This window comes from Equus quagga, chromosome 21, assembly GCF_021613505.1.
Source record: "Equus quagga isolate Etosha38 chromosome 21, UCLA_HA_Equagga_1.0, whole genome shotgun sequence".
Lineage (NCBI taxonomy): Eukaryota > Metazoa > Chordata > Mammalia > Perissodactyla > Equidae > Equus > Equus quagga.
In genome coordinates, this window is record NC_060287.1 from 37,202,593 (window position 1) to 37,223,098 (window position 20,506).

At 54.7% G+C, this 20,506-nt stretch overlaps 1 protein-coding gene across 2 annotated transcripts in view; it reads left to right on the forward strand.

Moving 5' to 3' along the window:
• LOC124231470 (ATP-binding cassette sub-family G member 1) overlaps positions 1-20,506 on the forward strand; it is a 61,536-nt gene that overhangs the window by 35,375 nt on the left and 5,655 nt on the right. The window contains exons 3-9 of one of the 2 annotated variants that reach the window (XM_046648270.1): positions 7,679-7,796; positions 9,678-9,810; positions 12,334-12,384; positions 15,911-16,056; positions 16,325-16,448; positions 17,358-17,472; positions 20,274-20,458. In XM_046648270.1, coding sequence (XP_046504226.1) covers positions 7,679-7,796; positions 9,678-9,810; positions 12,334-12,384; positions 15,911-16,056; positions 16,325-16,448; positions 17,358-17,472; positions 20,274-20,458 — 872 coding nt within the window. The remainder of the gene's footprint in view (positions 1-7,678; positions 7,797-9,677; positions 9,811-12,333; positions 12,385-15,910; positions 16,057-16,324; positions 16,449-17,357; positions 17,473-20,273; positions 20,459-20,506) is intronic. The other variant, XM_046648271.1, reaches the window with a different exon arrangement.

Sequence of the window (20,506 nt, forward strand, 5' to 3'; positions counted from 1 at the left end):
CAGGAGGTGACTGAGAATCCCACATTCTTCCTTCCCAGTGTTCCCTCTTGATGATTTTGTTGTGGTTCTTTTGCTGTTGAAAAGATTTTATAAAGAGCTCACCCAAATATCTAAAACCGTGCCATTTGCAAGGAAGAAAGGAGAGCCTGGAAATGCATGAGTGGCATCCAGGGACCATTAGGAACCTGAGGTGGCCAGGAGGAGGGTGTAACCCCCCAGCCCCACCCCGACCGGAGGCATTAGAGGCGGCACAGGAAGCAGAATGGGTCTCTTGGTTCCTGCGCCCACCCTCATCCCAGATTCTGCCGGGGAACCAGGGAGCTGACGGCAGGAAGATACCCATCAGCAGAAAGAAAAAAGCAAGCGACATCCCAAAAGCAGAAAAAGCACCCGGAAAGTTGCCCCTCCCATGGCTGGATGTGGGCTGCTGGCTCCTTGAGTGCTGTGTCCCCTGCCCCCGCCCCTGCCAGCAGGTAACCCCTGACCACCGTCTTCAGGGGAGAAGGGCACCCCCTTCCCACCCGGTGCTTACGGACCTCCTTTGGCTGCACAAGGACCCACCAAGGAGGCATTTGTAGGGAGTTTGGGTGTCCTGGTGGTCAGGTGTGATGACAGCCATTGGTTTCTGTAGTTGGAAGTCTGAGCTCCTGGGTGTGAAGTGCAGGCCATGTGGCTGGTGGGGTTGGACACTCAGTCTGTGCTTTCTTGTCCCGTGTGGGAGGAGGGGTTCTGAGGAGGACGTGCCCAGGAGATATTTGCAGCTCTGTCTCCATGCCCCCACTGATGGAGGCAGGGATCCTCGGGGGCACGAGAGGGGAATGTCGGGGGGGTGGGCAGCTCCCTCAGCCTCTCTCTACTGAAGCCTGGGCCTCTCTCTGCACTTTGGGGACCCCTCATCTGACGAGACTCACCTCTGCCATGGGGCGTGGAGGAGGGATGTTCTGCACGTCCCAGTTACCTCCGAGAGTCCTGGGTGAGCGAACACAGTGAGGACCGTAACTCCTCTGCGGCCTCTGCCTGCTGAGCTCTGCCCGCCGTGACTGCTGCTTATCCACAATTATTTTTATGGCACCCTTACCCCCTGGAGGGCTCAGGGCACTGAGGTCTCAGTGTGGCTCTGACATTTGGACAGGCACAAAACCAGCCCTGCTTTTTGGAGGGCACCCACCCCACCTGGCCCCAGCCCACCTGGCCCCACCCCACCTGGCAACTGAGGGAACATGCCTTTAGTGCAGCTGAGAAAGCAAACCCAGTGACTGACCCACCCCGGGATCTCTCTGGAAACAGCCGCCCCTTCCAAAACCGCACCTTGTCAAATGAAACCTGAGGGAATGAGTCGCTCTCCGGAGTTTGAGGGACAAGCTGCTAATTCTTTTCTGCAGGTGACCAGGATCGGGGGGCCTAATGGTTCCCAAGGGGCTCAGGCAACAGACACCGGTTTGCCGGCGACACCGCCCACTGGGAGCTGCTCTGGAACCACCTGCTGGGATCCTTTGTTGCTCCGGCGGGGTGTGGGCAGGAGGTGGGAGGTGTTTAATAACAGGTAGCCACAGGGGAGCGTCCGTTCTGCCAGAGGATGTGCGTTTCCTCGCACGTGCAGTGAGGGGCCCTTAGTGTAAGCAGGGCTCCAGTCCTCCCCAAACGAAAGAAGACCTCCCCACACCCCGGCAAGAAGTGTTTTGTTTTGTTTTTAGCTTGAGGACGTTTTGCGGGATGAAAACGAAATTGAAGGATCAGGGGCGATGGGACGAGCCGAGAGCTCTTTGGATGCACGTAGGGACTTGGGGCCTTGGGCTTCCGGAACATCTCGCCACTTCAGCCCTGGGGGCACTGCGCACACACCCAGGGGGCGACCTTGGCCCTCGGTGACCAAGGGCATTTTGTCTTCTGGGGAGGAAAGGCGTGTAATTTCTTCCCACACTGTGAAATATTCCATGCAACAGCAGACTGAGTGCACTCTCCTGAATTGAGCTGACTGTGGCAATTTGGTGGGAGCCAGCCGGCACACGGGGGGCCGGGGAGGAGGGGGGCCGACTCCACTGCACTGCAGGGGCTGGCAGAGGCTTGAGGACGGGTGCAAGAGCCGCCTCGAGTTGGGCAGAAGTGGCTGGGATGTTGGCTCCTGGGCTGACTCGCTCTGTGGCCTTGGGTAGGTCATTAAGCTTCTCTGAGCCCTTGTTTCTCATCTGCAAACTATGGAGAAGTATGGGGTCCTCAGCTTGCTGTGAGGCGTAAAGGAAAAGATGGGAGCAAAGCTGGTGCCATGCTCATCGTTTCCCGAATGTGCACGCGCCCAGCGCTGGCGCTTGCCGGAGCACTGGGCTGCTCCCCGGGCCTCTCCTTCAGGGACACTCCACCTGTCTCCACCCGACTGAAGTTAGGCTGCTGTGTGTCCCCAGAAGTTTGGCGGAGTTGGCAGGCGCCGTTTCTCTTTAAAGCGCTGTGAGTTGTCATGGGAAATGTAAATGGTTGGCCGTTTGTTTCTTGATCATTTCTTGACATATCTTCTGGGCAGGAGTCAGCTCATCCCGGGAGCAGCTATCTGCGAGGGGTGAGGCCCACATCCAGAGGGGCTCCCAGGCCAGCAATCAGGAGCTCACGGGCTTATTGGGGAGCAATTCCCCTTCCAAGGAGGCCTCCTTGATTTTTCCACGGGCAAAGGCATGGTGTCTTCATTTTCAATGGAGAAAAATACCTTTTTTTACCCTTTGTTTGGGAAAAATGTCTTCCTCTGTGTAAAAATCAACACCCCTGGGGATTCTACTTAAGATTCAAAAGCAATTACCCACTGCTGTGATGGGAGGGGGCAAAGGGGCTTCCAGGGGCTGTTCGAGTTCCATTCCCTGATGTGGGGGCTGGTTGCCCGGCCGTGTTCAATCTGGGGGAGTGTATTGAGCCATCTGTACACTTAGAATGTGTGCACTTTTCTCTCTGTATGCTATGCTTTAGTAAAATCTGCATCAGACAGAGAGCTTCAGGACTGAGTAAAATAGTCCGAAATAAATAGAATATGCACATTTAGATTGCCACTATACAGGGGCTTATGGGCAGCTTTTCTGCTGTCCACTTGGGCATGGGTTTATGCGTACAGGACGTGAGACAGAGGGATACCAGTGGCCCCTCTAAAACACATGGCATGGCAGTACTGGACCCTGTGGGTTGACTTCAGGGACTGTCCAAACAGCTGGACACCCAGGAGCTCCTGGGCATTTCCTGCTGGCCCAGCATGCAATGGCTCCCATCCCAAAGGAGTCTGGTCCTGTTGGGGGGACTGAGTGGGAAAGAGATGCCTACCAGGTGATGGGGCCCAGGACGGTGGCTGTCACTCAGGATTCACTTCATTAACTCCATAAACATTTTTTTAAGTGACCCCTACATGCCCTGCCCTGTTCTATACACAGGACACGGTGATTCAGAAGACAGTTCTGGTCACATTGTCTCAGACCAGCGGCGTCTGGGGCAATGGAAGAGCTGGGAGGCAAGATGAGCCCTGGGCTGGGGGCAGCTGTCAGACAGCTGGGCTCGTGTCGGGCGTTCAGTTTGGGGCTGGCTGGCGTCGCTGTAATGAGGAACAGGCTTGCCCTGATGTCCGCTTTATTCTCACCGTCACTGAACTTCAGGACCCTCGGGATCACTGGGAGCCAGGATGTCTGGACAGGCTCTTTCTGAATCGCTAACGTTCTAAAAGTAACTCATCCCGGAGAGATAACTAAGGAAGCTCCTTCGTTTTCGTTTGATGGTGACTGTTCACGAATGCCTCTATCTACAAGGTTTTAAACCTCCGTTCATTTACACCTTTGTTCACTATCCTTTGTTGTGTGTCCACACGGGGCAGGGCAGTAGCCAGGGCCAGAGGTTTGGAGATGAAAGGTGACATGACCAGAGGGGGCAGGTGCATGGTAGGCAGTTACAGCCCCACCAGGTGGGTGCTGGGGGGATGTGTGGCCCCCTTAGGATTTTCTGAACACAGCACAACTCCCCTGGAAACAGGATTAGATCGTGGAGAAGTCCCTTCCAGTTGGCTTCATTTGGATGGCATCAGCGGGGTGTATGGAAAAAGCTCTCACTGGTTCTGTTTTTGCTTCCTGGTACTCCTGAGAAGGCACAAGGCCCGTCCGCCAGCTCTGAGCTGCCCAGAAGCCTAAATAGTGTAGTGGGGCACAGGACCCATTTGCTATTTTGTGATACGTCTACAGCTCTGCTTGCAAAACACAGCGTGCTAATTTGTAGAGCAGAATTCTAGAAAGTGAATCCCGTTTCTCCCCAACTGCCCTTCAACAGCAAAGATGGAACCAGGCGCAGTGGTCCTTGGGCTGCCCTATGGCCGGGGGGTCTGCTCCTTTGCCTGGATGCCTCTCTCCTTAGCTTAGACATGGTTCCCCCAAGCCCGGGGGGGTACCCCACTCTATCCCCACTCTATCCATCCTGCCAACAACGGCATTTCCTTTCTTGACCACTGGGCTCCAATTGTGTTTCAGCCAGAACCAAGCATCGCATTTTACGTTTGTCCTCTTTCCAAGAAGACCCCCTTCAAAATCCCCTAGATGTAAAGTGTCAGGGTCTGTGAGACAAACTGCCCCCAGGCCGGCCCTGGTTCTGTGGCTGGAACCCTGGGTGTCCATCTGCTCCTCCCCCGGGGACCATCCTCCTGCCCATCAGCCTGTTTGTCCCAGCGCTTCTGCTGCCGGGGTGGGCCCTGCTCTCCTCCCTCCGCCCCTGTCTTCTCACTAAGCTCGCAGCTAACAGAGCTCTGCCACGGGGACCGAGTCTGAGCAGAGTTCTCTTCCCTGTGATGGATGGGCCCGGACACTGTCATCTCTCTTTGTCTCTCTGTCTGTCTCTCCATCTCTCCATCTCTTGTCTCCTCTCTGGTCTGGGTTTTGATCTGGCTTCCGGTCTGGCTGTTTTAAGGATGAGCCGCCCTCGCTCTGCATGGAGCTGTTGGGCATTCAACAGCCCTGCCTCTTGGGTCCTTTTCATGTTTGTGGTCCTCTGAGCGCTCGCTGTCCCGACCAGAAAAGCAGTGTTGGACAAGCACCCCCATAAACAAGCACCCACAGCTCACGAAGCAGGCGGCTTACCCAGTAGGGCAAGCACTGGGCTGCACAGAGCTTATTGGCGGGAAAGTAGGGGGGGATGGGTCCGTCCGCATTTCATATTTCAATAAGGGAACCAAACTCCGGGCTTTGCAGTGAAGGACGATCTCGTTACATAAACAGAGGGATTTGCACGTGTTGGACACTCACAAACCTGGCTCTAACTGGACGGCCCCCAGCTGGTGTTCCCAATCCTCCCCTGGAGCTGAGTATGCACTGCCTCCCCGGGCCAGCCTCCGTGGTCCAGGAGTAGGACAGATTGATGCCTTCTTGACTTCTGCTCCCAGTGTCACTTTTAAGATTCTCCAATTCCGAGTGCATGTTTGTCGTTTTTAAAGAAAAAAAGGTTTCTGATATTAGAGAAATGCAGCCCTGAGTTGGTGGACCCCACTTGGGTCCCACAGGTGAAGACCCTTAGCTGCCCGGCAGCATGTCACAGGTACCCCCATCCTTCCGTGTCACCCTGGGAGCCAACGTCCCTCTCCGAGATGTGCGTTGTCAGCCTCGTGAGCCAGTGTCACTCACTGGCCTCAACGTTGTATCAGCTTATTGCCAGAGTTCACGGTTGGACCCACAGTTCCAGCCTGGTGGCTCTAAATGACAAGCGCACTGTCTGTACCCTCACTCTGTCTGCCTTTTCCCTTGGAAGGGCCAGATGCTCCCGCAGCTCCCACACGCAGGTCTGTCCCTGGCGACCTGGCCGTGGGCGTCGCAGCCTGTGTGAGCTTCCCACAGCCAGTATTAGTACGTGGTGCCCCAGTGTGGACCTCAACACCAAGGGCCGGCCCCCTGTGCTATCAGAGTGAGAGCAGCACCCATGGGCTCTGCCTGGGGGGATAGGGCCTCTCGGAACCCGGAGACACAAGGTTGCCCTCAGGGCTCCTTGCCCCCCTCTGCAGACTGCCCTTGGCCTCCAAATGGCTGGTGGTCATCTCAGTGACCCGTCTGCCTCCTCAGGCAGCTCCTGGTTTATGGGGGCCCAGCTGGGGATTAGCTTCAAACTTTGAGAGAGAAGAGCTTAGAGGAGGATTTGCTTGGGAGTAACCCTGATCCCGATCTGAGCTGATGAGAGCCTGGTGATAGCAGACGCCTGGCGGTTAGCGCTCCCTCAGTGATGTCATGCCGGTCCCCTGTGGCTCAGGTCCCCAGAGTGCCTGGCCCCGCATCGCAGAGCTCCATCCTGATGAGGAGCCTGACCACCCGGAGCTTGAAGTGTCTCTGCTGTCCCCCAGCTCTTCTATCCACCGAGGGGCAATCATGGGGCTTTGGGGGCCCTGTCCCCTCCCCCACACTGGTTTCCTCCAGCTGTCAGTGCCCGTGTTTGCTGACCTGTCATCCTCGACATCCCAGTGGTAGGAATCTGACTCATTTGCGGTACTGGCTCTCCTCTAGACTGGCCCCCTCCCACCGGGACGACTCCCCAGCCCTCCCCAGGCACTGTCACTCTCCGTAATGAGTCAGATCGCAGGGCCTCTGGCTTCCTGCCTTTTGCTTCCGCTTCACTCTGCCTGATTAAACAAGGCCCCGGGGACTCCGCATCCAAATCCAGGTGGCACCTGGTGACAGGTTGGTGTTCAAGTGTCCCATCTGTGAAAGACGAGCAGACTCCCCAGACCCTGGGGGGCTTGCATCAACATACAGGTCTGGGGGTCCAGGGAGCATCCAGCTAGTGACTGACCAGAGGGCCCAGGACAAGGGGCTCACATGCACCGTTTCTCAGCAGGGCCCTTAACCCTGGTGTGTGGAGCTAAAAGACCGCCTTTGTACGACTGACTATTTCAGGGTACGTTCTGCAGCCTTCTCAGGAACTGAGAGCTGTTTCTGAGTTAGAAGTCTTTATCTATGAATCTGGTCGCTTCTATTTTATTCTTTATAGCAGATTTGAACAGTCTACTTGAAAAAAAGATTAATGTGGCTCTGTTTGGGAGGTGTAGTTTTTTTCCATTCACAGAGCCCTGGGATGGAGACTTGCCAGAAATTTCAAAGCAATTGGATGTGGCTGCAAAATGATAAACTTTGAATTATTCATTCATTAATATATTAATTATTTAATTGTAAAGTAAGGATTTATGAATACCTTCTATATAAATAATTTATGTTTATAGAAATATGTACGTTATAAGTAATTCGTAAATCAACTAATACATTAATCATTTAATTAATAAAGACATTTGCTTCCCATCGTGGGGGCAGAAGCAGCGTGGCTGGGGGTGCACTGGGTTAGGATCTGTTCACACTGGCTGTGGGGGCCTGGACACCTGCTTCCTCATCCAAAATGAGAATGGCAGGTTCCTCGTACCCTATATGGCATATGGGAAGTACTTTGTATAAAGCATTATACACATAATGGTCATCGTCATCAATAAAACCCGTGAAATGCAACTGAGGAAGCAGACAAAGGTGTAAAAGAGACACAAGGTCCATTTTCTTGCCGAGAGCTTGGCATTTCATACTATGGTGTGAAGGTCTTGCGTTTGGCTTGGGTTCTGTAGTCAGGCGTACCGTGTGTTTGCTTATACAGCCTCGAGGGGAAAACCAAATCAATCCTGTGATGGAAAATGAATGTGATCTGCTTTCTGCAGGATACAAGACTCTTCTGAAAGGAATTTCTGGGAAGTTCAACAGTGGGGAGCTGGTGGCCATCATGGGTCCTTCCGGGGCTGGGAAGTCCACGCTCATGAACATTCTGGCCGGATACAGGTGAGCAGCCCCTGCCGAGGAGAATGAGGTCCTCGCCCAGTTGTGGGCCTGGGGGAACAAGGTGACCGGTGAAGGCTGTTCAGCCATCCTGTCACATCTTCAGGTTCTGTGCAGGCTCCCGTAAAGCCTGAGGGGTTAGCAGTAACAGGCTTTGGAATCTGTTAAGAAACAGCCCAAGGAAGAGAATGGCCTTGAAGGCGGCAAAAGGCACCACCTGCTTGCTGCCACATGACGGGGAGAATGGACGCAAGCGAGCGAGGGCAAGGGGCAGAATGGCCAGCAGCCTGCTGAGTGAGCTCAGCCTGGCCAGGCCTTCCGGACAGGAAGAAGTGGGAGGGTCAGGGGAGGGGAGGGGGCCCGCAGGAGACCTCGAGACAAGCATGACTGGAGGTCAAAAGTCAGGGGAACGTTGTCAGAGAAGGACGAGGACCGTCCTCTGGGCCCAGAGCCCATGGGGCTTTTGCTCGTGGCTGTTGGTTGTTTCCAGGTTTGGAAACCATGATCCCTGATGTCCTGCCCAGTGTCATCCCTGTGTGAATGCTGTGAAAACTGAACCCTTGCAAGTGTTCAAAAATGCTCCCCTACAGCCAGTTCTTTTCAGTTCTCATGGGCCCATTTGCTAACTTTAGCAAATAATAATAACAATTTAATTTACTGGGAAAAAAGAGCAAGTACCACCGCTTTCCTTGGGACTTCTGAATTACTTCTTAACACTAGAAATTAAAATTTTAAAAAACCCTCATGAGAAATTCCTGCCTGTTGCATTCACACCCGAAGGTTAAGCCAAACTGCCGACGCCCAGCATCACGGAAGGAATGGAGGAGAGGGGAGTGTTTCCTGTGGGGCAGCTCATCCCACACCCTAGCTCCTGGCCGTCCTGAACAGTGCCTGGGCCTCCTGGAGTGGTGGAGGGCAGCCTAGAGTTGGTGGGCACCAAGCCTGGCTCCTGGGGAAGCCAGCTGACCCCAGCCCATTTCCTGGGGGAAAGAAGGGCCCACCACAGGCCCACGGTCACAGAGACGGGCTGATGAAGTCGGAAACCAGACGTAACCTCACTGGTCTCCGTAGACCCTCCATGTTTCTGTTTCCATGGCATCTAGGAGGCAGGGCTGGAAACATGGGTCCTTATTGCGATGCTCATGGCTCCTACCGCCTCCCCGGGCTGAGCTGATGCACCCAGAAGAGCATCGGGCACTAGAGATGCACAGTGGGTCTGGAGTGAGGGAAGTGGCTGGCAGGGCTCTGCACCTTCTGTTCCCACAGTGCACACGGGACACCCCAACCTGCCCACTGTGGTCAGAGAGAACAACTTCCTCGGTGGAGAAGGACCATGCGCTTGGCTAAGGGGGATCCAGGGCCCAGGCCCCCTGCTCTCTGAGCCACCTGAGCCCAAGGACTCTGCTGTGTTCCCTCCTAGTCGCATCCTCAGGAACTGGTTCTGCAGTGGCAGCCATACCATGACTACAGAGTGTTGGCCTTTGGGGTTGTGGCTGTAGCCTCAGCTACCCACAGGATTGCTCAGAAGCCAATCTTACAAATGGCCAAAAAGTCAGGGATGTATATCCGACCTCGTGGCTGTGGGTAGGAGCGTCCGTGCTATCTTTGTGCGTTTAGGGGCACTTGTTACAAATACGCTATCGGAGGCAGCTCGCCCCACCTGCCCCTTTCCACGCTGGGCCTTTTCTCCGTCAATTCCTCCCTGCCAGTGCTGCTGTTCTTCCTGGCCTCCCGTCCCTTCCTGCCCCTCGGTGTCTCTGTGGCAGGTGGTCCAACCGGGAAGATGCTAGGGGGGCCACCTCTCTCTCACTCTCCTCCCAGGCCCGGGAGGAGGAGGAGGAGCAGAGGAGTCGGGCTAACAGTATCCTCCCCTTGGCCTTCCAGGGAGACCGGCATGAAGGGGGCGGTTCTCATCAACGGCCTGCCCCGGGACCTGCGCTGCTTCCGGAAGGTGTCCTGCTACATCATGCAGGACGACATGCTGCTGCCCCACCTCACCGTGCAGGAGGCCATGATGGTGAGCCACCCACTGGCCTGTGCTCTGGCACCTGGCTGCCCCTCTCTCCTCCACATTAGATGGAGCAGCCCCCAGTGGGCCAGGGCTCTGCCAGGCCCTGCACAGAGTCAGCACCACCCCTCCCTCGAGCGGAGTTCTGGCACCAGACATGCTGTTTGGACAGCTTCATTGAAAAACCCCCAAGATCCTGCGTTCTCATAGACCCTGGATGACAAAATCGAGGTCAAATTTCTGGGAAGGTTATTGACCCAACGGATGTGGGTAACCACTTCCAGGGTGGCCACAATCCTACTGCCTGTGGGCTGAGGGTCCTTCCTTCTCATCAGCTGTGCTTGAGTCATTCTGTGGCTTTGGGCCCAAGTTCCAGCCAACCCGGTGTCGGGGTTGGGGCCCCGAGGGTCTCCTCTTCTGACTCACCTGCCTGCTGAGTGGGTGAGTGAAACCAGCATTTTCTGGATACCCTCCTGGGTCCCAGGCCCTGCAGGCATGTAGCCCAACACAGTCATCAAACATGTCATCTTGCAAGAGCTCATGAGAATGAGTCCCTCCGAGAGTTGAGCAGTTAGCCCAGGATGTCCTGCTCGAAGGGGTCTGGAACAGCCTGGCCTGGACAGACCAGACCCAGCCAAGTGTCGTGACATTGGACTTCCAGGGCCGTTATTTTAACATAATGCTGACAAGTACCACACCCACCCAATTGTGGGCAGTGGGAGGTGCTAGAATGCCCCCCATTAAGAGGAGATGGGAAGACCCATTGGCAGCCCGTTGCTCATCACTGGGCTGCCTGTTTTTTTCTTTCTCCTCGTCCACTGCAGAAGACAGGGCCTAGCCTCCAGGCCTCCCCTGGTGCACTGGGGGACGTTCTCAGCCTGTCTGCCTGGAGCCCTGGCCGGTAGATGGGCGTTTGCCTCGGTTTTTCCACCAGGATAGATCTTGCCCCGCACCCCTCACTTGCGGGGGGCAGAGCTTCCTCCCTGGGGTGTCGGAGAGTGGGGCTGCCCAGCGTGTCATCCCAGGGGCAATTCCAAGGGAATCTTAACTGGGCCAAGAGAAGCAGGTTAAGGTGTAGGGTATGAGAGCTGCTCCCTAACCTGTGGGGAAGCAGAAAGAGAGAGCCCTGAGGGGTTGTCCTCGTTCTTCGTCCTTGGCCCTGCGTGCTCTGTAAGTAAGAGGAGACCTCTCCACTGGGCTCGGCCACCACACCCTGCAGGCACACGTGCCGGGTGGTCCTAATTGTTTATCCTGTCTCTAAATGAGCATTCTGATGGGGGCCCAGGGAACTTAGAGGAGTGTGTAAGTAGGATGGTAAATTTAGTAAATACAAGCTTTCAGGTACCCTGTGGATTCCTGAATTGCTGCTTCACCTCTCTCCTGGGTGACCAGAGTTTAGCTTCTCAGCAAGTTGTTGAATTAAGCCCGTGGTCACCTGTTTGAGAAACTTTCCTTTGATGTCCAGCTCAATCACTGCTTTCTGTTGCAGACAAGATTAGTGACTCCTATTGTCACCTCTGTCCTCCCCCTACCCTGTCACCAGGCTCTGCTGTGAAATCCATTGATTTTCAGAACTAAATTAGATTTTGATTTTGAGGATTTCTCAATAGCTCTAAAAAATACTTTCAACTTGAGGCAATGACACCTTTTGACTATTCACGGTCCTGCCGCCCACATAGGGGTGAAACTGGCTGCCAGCTATCGGTCGTGCGTTTCTGTGTGCTACTTCTGACCTCACAACCACCAGGAGGACCGAGCAGTGACACCCGGTGTCACACGGCAGGCAGCTGGCCCTGCCGAGCCGACCTAGGCCCGGTCCCGTCTGACTCTGGGACCGGGGCCTTTCCACCAGTCTCGCCCGCGTTTCAGTCCCTTACTGGTCTTCATGGCAACTTCACTAGCTCACTGGGTGCGCGGGTTCTAGCCTCATCATTGTGCTCACGAGGAAACTGAGGCTCCCAGTTTCCCAAAGCCGCAGAAGTGGGCAGGGCAGGACACGGCCAAGGCTGATGCTGGGGCAGGACAGTGGCCGCTCAGGTCTTTCCAAGCAGGGTTGGGACCCCGTGGTGTGCTGACAAACAGGACCTCAACAAAACAAAGCAACAACAATACAACCCGAATCCTGAAAGGCTGCACTTGCCAATTTCTGTGGTGTAGACCCTGCCACTATGGATCACGTTACACTGTCATCGGTTTAACAGGTGGCTTGTGAAACTCCTGAGTAGGCACCAATGGCCTTCAGGCCCCTGATGCCTGGGGTTTCCTGCTCCCCACTGCCCACATCTGACTTCTCTCGTGGGCACATCAGAGAATTCCACTGAGAGAACAGGAAGCACCCGATACGGGCTGCTCTCCCAGACCCTGCCTTTGCTAAGCTGCTCGAGGGGAGGAGCCAAGACCCCCGAGGGTTCTCCTCTACCATCCAGCAGCTCAGGGGCCGCTGGGATTCTGGGCCCACGGTGTGGCACATGAGGTGCACCCTGCCCACGGCCACCTGTTCTGATTCCGTACCGTTGTCCTTGTCCCCTGCAGGTGTCTGCACATCTGAAGCTCCAGGAGAAGGATGAAGGCAGAAGGGAGATGGTAAGTGTGTGTCTGGGCCTCAGGTGGTCCAGAAAGCATGTGAAATCCATTTGACAAACACATGTGGAGGGACTTTTTGGCGCTGGTTTTGTTTGTTGGTTTGTCACCTAGTCTTCTCTGAGGGTGGGGGGACAGTGACATCTCAGTGTGCGTTCTGGCCTGGCCACCAGGGCCCAGGAGTGAGCACTCCACTTCAAGAGCCATGGCTTTGACTCTCAGATCCAGATGCTGCCACATGAGGACACGGCAGGACCCCGGCCTGAGAGCTTGGATGGCCGGGAGAGCCTGCCTTAGGGTTGGACCAAGCGCTCTGCTCCTTTTAGTGTTTGGTACCCTTTCTACTCAGTTGTTTTTTTATAAAACACTAACAATAAAGATGGTTACTCATTTGCTTAAAAATAACCAGCCTCCGCCCGCACACACGGGCAAGAAGAAATTTGGTTCTTACGTGTTATTAACCAGCCCTATAAAAAATAAACAAGGTCCTGGGATGACTGAGACCTTCTCATCCTTTCATTGTTGTTTTGCGGTTCCCTAACACCCCAGGGAGCAGGGAGGGGGTTGGGTAGGCAGACCCAGCGGGGGCCAGAAAGCCCCACATAGCGAGGCAGGGACCGGTGTATACTTACGAACAGGAATCACACAGCGTGAGGGTGAGCGGAGAGGGATGTCAGGTCAGAGGGGCTTGCTGACGTGGAGAGGACCCTGTAATGAAGCAGAAATGAGCCCACGGGGGAGCCCCGTCAGCCTTGGCCTCCTAGAACCCACTGCCTCCAGCGCCCCGGGCTTCCGTCCATAATGGGGGGATGGAAGACCCGGCCCCACCTGCCCTGGGTCACCTGCTCTAATTCAGCGGGCAACTGAATTCGATGATGTCGTGCATGTCTTTGAGCTCCACAGAACAGATGTGATCCGTAAGTCAGTAGGCCGTGGGGTGGTTTCCCTGCAGTGTGACCTGCCTGGACCAGCCTTTCCAGGCAGGAAGGGAAACTGAGGAAAGTAGGTTTTCCTGAAGGGCTGGGGGGACAAGTTTGTGCGTCTCAGCTGAGGTTCTAGATTGGGGAGCACAGCCAGCCAGCCTTTTGCCTCCCGCACCAGCTTTGTCTGTTAAGTGATGGCCTTCAGAGGCCAGCTTCCAGGCCCCATTCGGATGGCTGCTCAGCTCTCAGGGGAGGGCCACAGGAAGCCTCTCTGCCTGCTAGAGCAGAACGGACAGGCAGGAGATGGCCGTCTTGGTCGGGAATGGAGATGTCTCCTGGGAGGCCGCTGCCCATGTGCATGTCCTCCTGGTGCCTGTCTGAAGACCCAGACTGGAGGAGAGCCTTGTGCTGTTCTCAGCTGGGTTTACAAGAACAAACACGTCAAGTTGGTGAGCACCTTCTCTGCCACCGTGTGGCTGAATCCTCCCGAGAACATGAGAGCCTTGTGCCTCTCTCTCTTCAGATTCAACTGCTGCTGGATTGCACAGGACAACGAGCCACCCCTGCTGGGGCTAGAGGCATTCTTGGGTCCTGCACCCATTTCACGGGAAGCCCCAGCTTGGGCCGGGTGGGCCCTCGGTCCTGGTGCTCAGCCATGTGCACGTTCCACCTCCCCCAAGAAGCCGTCAGCAGAGTCGTGTGATTGTTTTGAAGATAAAACAACACTGACTGCGTGCCTTGACTCATTTCCCTCCAACCGTCTGCGTGTACCCAGGTCTCTATTGTTTATATCTCATGCAAACACAACCAAATGGAATGTTCTAGCAGGTAGTGGAATGTGTTATCCACAGCCTTCCTTGTTTCCTGGAAAAGCAGCCTCAGCCCTCGAGAGCCCCCCGCAAGGGAGCTTTGTCAGGAGCGAGGTCTCCCGCGGCCGGGACATTGTTTGTTCTTTCTGACTAGTTTTAAAACAAAACCAACCTGCAGGGCATCACCCTTGCGAGAACACTGGAGAACGTGCGCTGGACAGGCAGGGAACAAGAAGGCACCCACATTGGTTTTCACCTCCAGCATCCTCTCCATGGGGGCTGAGGGCAGGTCAGGGCAAAGGCATGCTTGACCACAAGGGGGAGGCCTGGGAAGAAAAATGGGGGACCAGGAAGGGGCATGTGCCATGTTTGTGGAGGCCCCGAAGCAAGCCTGGAACAATCAGAACGACTCTTCATCCTGCAGCTTCGGCCTGTGGTTCTGAAGACGGCGGTGGCCTTGTTTTCTAGGAAAGCCGACCCACACAGTCTGTATGGGAGGGAACATGTGCCAGAAAAATCCCTCCCCACCTGCCCACCTTGATGGCCTTCCTCCCTGGTTGGTTTCTCTCAAAGGCAGTGCGTTCTAGAAGAGGCAGGGGAGTTGGCCGTAGGGATCAGCAAGGGAGAGGCCAAGTGGGATTCGAACTCAGATCTGTCTGACTCAGCTGCTGCCCGGCCCCTGGAGCAACGGAGCCCTGGCTCCTCCTGTCACCAAAACCACATTTTCTACTGACCCTACATAAGTAATTCAAGAACCAGAGTGGAAAGTTCCTTCCTTGTGAGTTCCTTCTCCTTTTGGATGACCACATCTTCCCAGAGAAGCCACTGGACTGGGGTCTGCCCACTGTTGCCACCAGGGCCAGGATGATGGCTGGGCAAATTCTAGAGGGACCTCCAAGGTGGGCTGCCCCCAGCAGGTGAGCCTGACGCGGAGGCAGGGAGGGCGGCAGCTAACCTCCCCTTCCTGCGGCTGCCTCCGAGAAGATGCTGGGATGGACCTGAACCCTGCGGCTGAAGCCGGCACCCGAGCCTGCACGGAAGGCTGCTGACCGTTCTGTTCCCTGAGTCGATACTGGGTCAATAATCTGGAGCAGACAGGGAGGGCTCGGGTCACAGTGGACTATCTGTATCCTGAAGCTAGTCTGCTTCCTGGGGGCGGACATCGGTGGGACCACCGTCGGAGGTGGTGACAGCTTTAAGCAGTGTCGTTGCCTTGCTGCCACATCAGAGACTTTGTTTTCCTATCGACAAGTGCCAAAGGGACTCCATTCCTTCTTTCCGAGAGGCCTGGCCTGTGTGGCTGTGTGTCTGCTGGAGCCATGTGCATTAGTAATAGTATGTTAATAGCTGCTGTTGACTAAATGCTCTGTGTGCCAAATCTTGTGCCAAGCACTTTCATTCCGATGCCCTCCCATGGCCCTTCTGTGCTGGTCAGAAACCTGATCATCCGTCTGTCTATGTGTCCACCCATCCCCCTTTCTGCAAATGTTTATTGACGCCTTCCCTGACCGGGGCCCCGAGTGAGGCTTAGAAGAGAAGGTCACCAGCAGGAGGCAGAACAAGGACTCCAGCCCAGGGGGGCCTGGCTCCAGCTCCTTAGCCTCTTGGACCCAAATCAGGACCTCAGACTTGGAAACGCGCCTGCCCACTTGGCAATGGCAGCCTGGGGTGGGCCCTGATTTCCACGTGTGGCTGCCAGCAAATGGGGGAGGCAGTGGGTGTTTCCACCTGGGCCCTGGAGGTGGCGAGGTGTGGCGGGTGGTCCCTGACAGTCACTCTGGCTCTGCTGCCCCCCAGGTCAAGGAGATCCTGACGGCTCTGGGCTTGCTGTCTTGCGCCAACACGCGGACTGGAAGCCTCTCGGGTGGCCAGCGGAAGCGCCTGGCCATCGCACTGGAGCTGGTGAACAACCCCCCTGTCATGTTCTTCGATGAGCCCACCAGGTAATGGGGAGCAGTGGGAAGCAGCGGGAAGAGCCCCTGCTCTCTCAGCCAGGGGTTTGTCCGGGGGCTCTGCCGTGGCCTCAGAAGGGGGCTGTGTGCTCTGCCTGCCTCATGTTTGCCTTCTGTTCTGGGTCAGGGGCCTGACTTACCTCCCTCTCCCTGTCTGAGACCAGGAGACAGCTGTGGGTCCAGACCTACCCGGTGTGCTCTGAATGTGCGGGAGGGTTTGGGGGTCCTGCAGGCGTTTCATGGTGCCCCTTGATTTCAGCGGCCTGGACAGCGCCTCCTGCTTCCAGGTGGTCTCCCTGATGAAAGGACTGGCTCAAGGGGGAAGGTCCATCATCTGCACCATCCACCAGCCCAGCGCCAAGCTCTTCGAGCTGTTCGACCAGGTACGCAGGCCTTGCTGTGGTCAGCCCGTGTGGACTCAGGTCCCGGGTACTCATGGCTTCCCGGTAGCTCATGGGGGTGTCTTCACTTTTGAGTGGGCTTAAGTTCTATGTTTCATAAGACTGTAAGACTATAAGCAGCAGAGGTGGCAGGGTGGGAGCGGGTAGGAAGAGCTGGCCAGTGTTCTCCCTCGGGCTGGTGTCCAGCCATGGGGTCTTGGGCAAGTCACTGACATTGCTATGGCTTCACTCCCCTTTCCCCATTATAATGGGGAACACTTGTTTTACAGAATTAAATGGAAGGCTTTAATGTTTGTACAATATCACTTTTTTTATAAATCTTAGGTTTTGATATTATTATAAGCAAAAAAAAAATAGCAAGGGATGAAATGTGTATAGCTCCAAAATCTTTCCTAATCAGGTGGTTACTGTGAGGGGGCAAAAGCAATATAATAAAGTAATTCCTGGCCACATGATATCCTCAGTCTTCCCTGACTTATCATGGATTTCCCTTTGAACTTGGAGTCCTCGGGAGGTCATGTAAATCTCTCCTGAGAGAGAGAGAGAGAGAAATTGATTGATGGATGGGTGGATTGATGGGTAGACGGATGGATGGGTGGGTGGATAGATGGATGGATGGAAGGGTGAATGGGTATATGGTGGATGGATGGATGGGTGGTTGGTTGGATGGATGGATGGATGGGTGGGTGAGTGAGTAGATGAATGTGTGGATGGACAGATGGATGGATGGAAGGGTGGATGGGTATATGGTGGATGGGTGGAGGGGTGGTTGGTTGGATGGATGGGTAGGTGGATGGACAGATGGATGGATGGATGGGTGGATGGGTTGAGATCTATTGCTTTGTGGAAGAAAGCAGGGTTGATGATTTTTCCCTCCTTACTTTTTTCCAGCTTTATGTCCTTAGTCAAGGACAATGTGTGTACCGGGGAAAAGTCTCAAATCTTGTACCATATTTGAGAGATTTAGGTCTGAACTGCCCAACCTACCACAACCCAGCTGATTTTGGTAAGTAGAGCCTTGACCTGAGAGAAGGAAAAGAAAAGGGGGTCTTTTCCAATCTTGGTGGGTTTCCACTTTTACCTGAAGTACAGATGGCCCAAGTGCCATCCTGTGGTAGAACTTTTAAGAACGATAAAAAGAGGTTTTCTTTCCTCCAGATAAAATATCTGGAAACTATAGCAAAGGAGCTCTGACTAGGAGCAACATTTCCTAACACTTTGCTGTGTTATTCTAAAAAGAAATAACCTCTAAAAAAAAAAAGGGCACTTTTTGCATTGATTAACAGAAATGTTAAAATGCTGATTTAAGTCTTGACCAAATGTGACAATAAAGGTGACCCTCGGAGTCCAGAGACCAGGTTGATGGTCTGAGGTGCTTCTCTTGACGTGGAGGTGCCGAGGTCGGCAGGCTGCAATGCTTAGCAGCCGGTCGCATCATCACTTGCACAGGCCGTGCGGTTTATAAGCTGACACCTCCGATGCTGACTGCTCCTCCTCTGCCTTCTCCTCTCAGCTCACACCCTCCAGGGCATCGCCGCCACCGTCAGACATCACTTTCCCACCAGATCTCCATCCTCTGCACCACTTCTCCACAACATGTCACCCCACCTGTCTATCAGCAGACTCGACAGCCTCTTTGTGTCTCCAAAACCAATGCCCTCTTCCTCCCATCAGATCTGTCCTCCTTCATTCCACTCTCCAAGTGGGAGATCTTGGCATCCCTCTTGCTTTCTCATCCTTGCAAATTTTGTATTAACTAGGCCACCAAGTACTCGAACGCCCGCCTACCCAGTCCTGTTGTCCCCCTCAGCACTGTGCTCGGGGTCCAGTCCTTGCCATTGCACCCTGCCATGCTGGGGCTGCCGTAACAAAGTGCCACAGACTGGGTGGGCTAAAACAATAGAAGTTCATTCACTCACGGTTCTGAGGCCAGAAGTCAGGATGTCGGCAGGGCTCTGCTCCCTCTAACGGTTCTAGGGGAGGGTCCTTCCTGCTTCCTCCAGCTTCTGTTGGCTCCAGCATTCCTTGGCTTGTGGCCATGTTGCTCCAATCTCTGCCTCTGTCTTTACATGGCTTTTTTTCTCTGTGTTTCTCTCTGTGTCCTCTCTTCTTCTTGTAAGGACACCAGTCATTAGACTCAGGGTCCACCATAAATCCAGGATTTCCTCTCAAAATCCATCACTAATTACATCTGCAAAGAACCTTTTCCAGATAAGGCCATGTTCTGAGGTTCCAGGTGGACACAAACTTTCAGGGGACATTATTCAACACTCTACAACCCTCCTCCTGGGTCCCCCAGTCATCAACCTTTCTTGCTCAGTTTTTCTTTCTGACTCTGGCCACGCCACTCCCAGGACTCCATATTTCCTCCAACATCATCTCCCACATGGTGTTCCATGAGACACTGTCCCTGGGAAATGCTTCTCTCTTACACAAAGTGGGCTATGACAGAGAGGATGGAGAGCTTGGTGAGCTGGAAGGAGATGGGGGCGGGGAGAGAGCTTCGTTAGGGAGGGAATTGAGCCTGTTGAAAAGGCAGTGGGACAGGTCCTGTCTGTAGCTGCCTGTTTGTTCACGAGTGAGAGAAGGATGGTGCGGCAGGTGCTGCTGAGCAGGGGAGGGCAGCAAGGCCCACGGCCTACAAAAAGGTGAGAACTTAGAGAGCAGGATGGACAGAGGAAAGAAATAGGGCACATGGGACTTCGAGGAGGTCCCAGAAAGGTGAGAGTGTGTCCCTTCTGGTGGCTTCTATTCCCTCAGTGTCACCTGGAGAGAGGGCCAGAGTTGAGGAGAGAGTGGTGGGTGTGAGTAAGCAGGGGAGTGGGCAGTGCTGGGCTCGTATGGCATCATTGATGATGATGTTCTGGTGCGGCCAAACTGTCCTGGTTTACGACTGGATCTAGGAGTGCTCGGCCGCCCTGGTTCGGGCTCAGGGAAAACAGATAGCTGGTTTTGCCGGAGGAGAGTACCAAAAACCCAAGGCCCGGGGGACTGTGGGAATTAGCAAGAAAGTCATTGAGATGCGAGGCCTGGACGTACGCAAGGAAGGACGTGGGAAAGGAGAAGGCAGATAGACTGGGAGAGAGCAGGTCGGCAACAGGAAGGAGAGCAGTTGCCATGAGAGTGTAGAACCAGGAGAGACAATGAGGCAGAGTGGGACCTTGAATGAGTGTAGAGTGCAGAGGAAGCGTGATGCCTGGGGCCAAGGAGGGATGGTGGGAGCAAGGGAAGAGGGTCAGTGGAGGAGATGCTCCCTGGGGATCTGAGGATGGGGCTGATGGTCCCAGACCTCAAGGTCCCCAGGGTGCCAAGCACACCTCATGGCCCCGGGCTCTTCTCCATGGTCCTGAAGAACTGCCACAGCTCGTCACTCACACTCCTCCCCAGGCACAAAATGCGAGCTCTCCAAATGGGAATCCCGCTCCATTCTGCTCCCAGCTCCAGCTCTGATGCTTGCCTGTGTTCAATAAATACTGGCTGGATGAACAGGTTACTGGATGCGTGAGCTAATGACTTCTCAGGCTCCCTGACGTCACAATCCATATTTGCATTCTCAGGCTCCCGCCAGAATAAATGGTCTTGCTGGGGGTTCTAGAGCCGATTTTGAACATTTCAAACATGGGTTGCTCCATGATTTTAGCATGTCATCATCATCCTCATCATGCAGCATCAATGTGATCCGTTAAAAATATTCCTGCTGGATTAATGGCTGTGTTGTTGCAAAATGAAAGAGGCCTTCAGTTCGCATTGGCTATGTCAGGGCGCCTCTCCTGGGGCCCGGGCTGACTTCGTCTGTGTCTCATGCAGTGATGGAGGTGGCGTCTGGTGAATATGGCGATCAGAACAGCCGCCTGGTGAGAGCCGTCCGGGAGGGCATGTGCGACTCTGACTACAGGAGGGAGCCCGGGGGCGATGCCGAGGTGACCCCTTTTCTTTGGCACCGTCCCTCTGAAGAGGTAAAGCAGGCAAAACGATTGAAGGGGTTGAGAAAGGTAATGGAACTCCCCGGGCCCCGCGGAGCGTGCATGCTGCGTCTTGCA